Genomic DNA, 5,586 nt, shown 5'->3' with positions numbered 1-5,586 from the left:
AACTTTAATATAAGTTTAACATGACAGCAAATGTACAACGTTTTGACAAGGATTTGTCATCATCAGGTGACACTTGACGACCTGATGATGACAAAACCTTGTCGAAACGTTGTTCATTTGCTGTCATGTTAAACTTATATTAAAGTTTTTCTTCATTACCCATTTAAGCCGTCTCCAGCCATTATTAGTCTCAAAGTGGGTTCCTCGTCATCGAATTTTAATACTATGTAGATATCATGTGATGATGACAAAACCTTGTTGAAACGTTGTACATTTGCTGTCATGTTAAACTTATATTAAAGTTTTTCTTCATTACCCATTTAAGCCGTCTCCAGCCATTATTAGTCTCAAAGTGGGTTCCTCGTCATCGAATTTTAATATTATGTAACATGAAAAAAATGTACTATTACTTATTATTAGTAATAATTAGATATAAACAAATTAAATAATAAAATGTACTTTTATCTTATAGCAAAAAAAAAGGGTCCTTCTAATCTAAAAAGTAAAAGTTCATCTAATATAAGTATAGTCCTCTTATTAATATACTTATTGAATAACAGAATATCAAGAGAACTCAGACTAATTACACATACTACATTATCAGGAAGACCTTTCCACAAAGAAATGGATAGGATTTGGTAAAGGTTACTGTGGGAAAAGATAAGGAGGAGAGTGCTGGTTTACAAGAGTGCTTAATAGTGAAATTTTTAGGACTTATAGAGGCAAGTTAAATTAATATTGAGATAGCAGTCTTCAACAGATTTTAACCTTTGGCCGCTTGCAGTGAGAAAGGAGATGATCATCAAGTATACATAGTGGGCAATTCTCTCTCAACAAGTATAATGATAAAGTTGTTTGTAGCAGGGAACAGAGAAAGACGGATTTGGACAAGAATTTACCTGTCAGATGCTAAAGTACAAGACATTATAGTGTGTTTAATTTTTTCTTTTCTCTGAAGATGATTGTGCTGGGACAGCATTGAAGGACAAAATAGTCTCTTGTTGTCCATATGTTATGTTAGGACCCAGTACTAAATTATTACAGATGAATTTAGCATATGGGGCATCTTATGTCCTCCCCCTCCCCCCATGTGGAGTTTAGGATTGTTGGCCCAAAGAACTGGGAATCATAATGAAAATGACATAATTTTCTCATTTAAAGTGCACTTCCTCACATTATATTTATAATTAAATATTTTTTAATATAACTGAAAAACGGAGAGATTTACCGTTAGCCAAAGAATATGTTATTAGTTGGCTAAGTGAAGGAACTAAGTTACTATTTGAAAATATGTCAAAAATATTAATTATACTAAGACAAGTAAATGTATTTATTGTGTTAATCTTCTGTGCATATAAGTAATTAAAAACCAAACATAACAGATAGCAGAGAACTATTGAATTATCCATAGGTTTTGACTGGTTTCAAATCCATCAATCTTAAAATGGCAGTTGAGAGACATAAAAAAATGATTAGATAAAAATATGTCTCGTACACATCAGTTACCAAATAAAATCCTTTCCAGAAAGAAATTTGAAAGAAAAATCATGCTTGTTAATGTAAATAAATGCAAGTAAATATTAGCAATACAAAAGTAGCTTTTGAAGTATGTATGCTTTTGGCTTGTTGGGTTTATTGTCATATTTTTCAAAATTATTAACTTTTCTAGATTTTGGTTCATAACCAATCTTCATTAATGATAATTGCCAGTTTTTTACATTTCAGAATTCTGTTGGAGACCATATTAGAAACAATGTTAATTTGATTTATATAATAGCTTGAACCAAATTAGTAAATATATACTATGTGAAAATGTTTGGTACCACTATAGCGTATGGTCTACAAAGATACTATCATCATCACCATTTTAATGATTCACAAAAACATAACTTCTTGCTAAATAAGTTATATCTATCCACGTTTTTGTTCAGCAAATAATAATTTGATGAGTTGTGTGTTCCAAGAGAATACCTTAAATTTAGATTATAATTTTGCTAGTTTTAATTGTTGGAATTTTTTTCATTCTGATTATATTTTCCCCCAAAACATTATGTAATGGTATTTATAATAAATGGTGCCAATTGCAAATAAATGATAGTTAAAACGATGATTATGATAGTATCTATGTGGACCGCACGTTATAGTAGCACCAAATGTTCTTACAGTAGTATAAAGTAACTGACTCTTAACCTATGCTTATGTTTGGGACACATGAAATGCTTCTTGCACTAATTTTTCTATTGATTTAAGGTAAATTACTGCATTTTAAATACAGTACAAACACAAATAGCAGGAAAGTTAACTCATTTAGGTGTAATATTTTGACTGTACTCTAGTTTAAGGTTAATGGATGTTTAAAATCAAATGGTGGTCATTTGACCAAGTAAAAATAATTGCATAGAAGGACAGTGTTGGCTGCTTGTACTGAATACTTATTAAACAATGAATAAATATATGAGTAACAAATTCAAGCACACTTATTTTGCACCATATACCTCTCAATTGATGTCTTGTTAAATGCACATCCTGCTACTGAAAAACATATTTTTTCATTACTTCTTACAAGTTCTGGTTTTCAATAAATAATAATATTCATTATCAATTTTGTATGGTGAGCAAAGTTTTTCCAGGAGCTGCAAAGTATTTATATTAAAAACTAAGTTATGGGGATACAAATTGAATTTTTCACATGTGCACCTACTCTACCCTCCCTCCATAAGCTAAACCATTGTTGTGTACAAATCAAACTATGAGTATGTTAAATATACATACATTAGTCAAACTTTATGACAGAGTAAACATTTTTGTGTTCCTAACTGATGGCTATGTGTAATGCTTTAATGTACTGTGTCTTGGAAAACTAATTTTATTATTATTTTGATCAGATTTTTCCATTTAAATACAATAAGTTTGTAATAAATTATTAAAAAAAGAAACATTTGTCATTTAGTCATATCAGTATTGAACAGGTTAATATAACTGAACACATTCAGTTACTGAAAAAAAAGTGTTTGATTTTGACCAATGACCAACCATTACTTGTTGATTTGTTTTCAATATATTTTATTTAAATGATGGTATGTATGTTGTGAACAAACATTATGAAACTATGTGTAATTTGGTGCCTTTACTGACAACAAGTGAATTGTTTAAACTTCAGTTTTTAAGAAGCATCATTAGTTTCAGAGATTTATTGAAATGAATAGATAATGAAATATGCAAATCAAAATGCTATGAGAGTTTATTCTGTTTCATACATGTAATCTAACTATAAACTAACTAGACCACAAAAATAGTTATCAACAAAGGTTGATATAAAATGATCAAATCGTATTATAACTGTTAGATACCTTACCTTTTTTTTATGAATTTACTTATAGCTTAAATGAAAAACTGTTGTTGCTTAATGTAATTACGTAAAAGTAATGTAAATTTTATTGGATATATTTGACTTTTTTTAGATGTGGGTTTGCTCGTGAAGCTGGTCCTCGTTGGATTATTCCAAGCCAAGTGAAAAATTCACATACAGGAAAGGTAATTAGAAAGATCTGCATAAATGTAAATTTGAATAGATCGAGAAACACAGAAATCTCAAAGCTATTGAGTATTTATAGTTACAGTAGTAAGCTAGTGTTGTTTATTCTTAATACTGTGTGATCATATTTATTTTGGAGAAAAGGGTGTACCTTTAGAGTGTACTTTATTTTGAGGTAGTGTTATACATGTAATGTACCTTTTGGTTAGTAATGAATTAATGTTTGCAGGAATTTTTGATTAATTTATTTAAATAATGTGAATATTTGTAATAGGTTTGTTTTTACCCATAGTTATTAAAATCATTTCTTAAAACAATGATTGGGTATAAAGACAGAGGACATATACAGTGTATTTCCATAAGTTCTTCATTAATATTTTAAACAAAATATTCCTATATGCAAAATTTTTTGATATTTTCATTATCAAAATTATCAAGTATTTTGTTATACACTATATTGGATGACCTTTTGTAAAAAAATTAAGTTTTTTAGGTTAAACCATTAGTTTTTCACAGGAATCCTTCACATGTTATATAAAAACTGCACTCCAAAAACAGTAAGTTCAGTGTGAAAACTGAACCATTGAAACAAAACTCTTGGAATATAATGAACAATTAACTCAATATATTGGAAACATCTATTCCAAAACAGAAATATTATTTTAGACTTAAGAAATATTTACATGTACTTACATTAACTTGCCTTATTAGTAAACTAGATTTAAAAAAGATTCAAATTCATGTTTTGGCAGGTGCTTTGTTCAAACTAACACTAATTTAAGGTGATTTGGCAAATATTTTTAAGCTTAAATTTACACCAAAATGAACAAAACCATATAAAACTCTGAAATATCTTTTTGTTGAAAGTAAATTTTTAACAATGTTTCATTCATGATTTATATGATATATGTAGGTAAAATATACGAGAAAACCTTCTCTAAAATACATTTTTAAATAAAACGTAATTCAGTTATTTGTTGTCTATCCCAGTTGTCCAAAAACTTGAGTGCTAGGATTTGTCAGATTAAGCCTGAATATCATAAGACTCATAACAAAGGAAGCGTCAGAGCTTAAGTGCTGATTAACTCTTTCAGCATGGGCTCAGTCCCTGGTACCAACCTCGTGACCATTTTGTGCTTGTTATAGTTTTCATAACTTTTTAAATTAGTAAGCGAATGTTAACAAAATTTGACACATTATCAGTAAACATTACAATGCTTTTATACGCAAAATGTTAATTGTTTTTTATTAAGTCTTAAGGTTTGTGAAGCAATGTTTTTCTCCTGCCTTTTTTTCATTCTTTTGCATGTTACCAGTCTAACATGCAAAGTAATTTTAATTTTATGATTCAAAATACTTTTATGCATCAGAAAATTTTGATATTTCACATGCAAAATCTTTATAATGTCCAGGTAATTATCAAATGTTTCTTAAGAAAAAACTTTATATTTTATCTGTTATTTTCAGTAATGAATCTCTGTATGGGTTCAGTATATTTGACAGATATTGTAACCACCATAAAAATTAGGAAATAAATATAAATTTTGCCTCTTTCATTCTAGAATAAACAGAAATTATAACATGAAAACATAAATGTTTAGACTAAAAAGCTTAAATCTCATAACATTATACATTTAAGTATTTTTATTATATTGACCTTTCAGCTGTGCCTGGCTAACAATACAGAAGTTACAATGATGCGACTCACGTGCACTCATGTTAACGTATCAAATAACATAAAACTGGCTTTGGTCTATACAAAGAAAGTTGTTTTGGCTATGTTTTATTGGACTAGTATTTTGTAAAATACAGTCACATTTCAGTTATTATACATTACATATGTATATAGATTGTTATTTTGAAGTAAGTTCTTAAACTTATTTTTTTAACACATAGAACAGTAAATAAAAAACTAAAGCAAACAATTATCTCTTCTAGTTATGACCTTTGTACTCGGTTGCTGCTTGATGTAGGTTGCTAAGCCTTTAAAAATTTTGCACGTTAAGGATATGAAACAAAATAATTTTTTTTAGGTTTTATTATATACAGTT

The 5,586-nt window shown here is 28.4% G+C and overlaps 1 protein-coding gene across 2 annotated transcripts in view; it reads left to right on the top strand.

Annotated features, from left to right (window-relative positions):
- Positions 1-5,586, top strand: part of LOC106471737 (actin-related protein 10-like) — a 41,477-nt gene that overhangs the window by 1,405 nt on the left and 34,486 nt on the right. For both annotated transcript variants that reach the window (XM_013932360.2, XM_022400345.1), the window contains exon 2: positions 3,462-3,534. In XM_013932360.2, coding sequence (XP_013787814.1) covers positions 3,462-3,534 — 73 coding nt within the window. The remainder of the gene's footprint in view (positions 1-3,461; positions 3,535-5,586) is intronic.

Source organism: Limulus polyphemus, unplaced genomic scaffold (genome assembly GCF_000517525.1).
Source record: "Limulus polyphemus unplaced genomic scaffold, Limulus_polyphemus-2.1.2 Scaffold4825, whole genome shotgun sequence".
NCBI lineage: Eukaryota > Metazoa > Arthropoda > Merostomata > Xiphosura > Limulidae > Limulus > Limulus polyphemus.
Note: the sequence above shows the minus strand (reverse complement) of the source record. Positions and strands in the feature narration are given on the sequence as shown.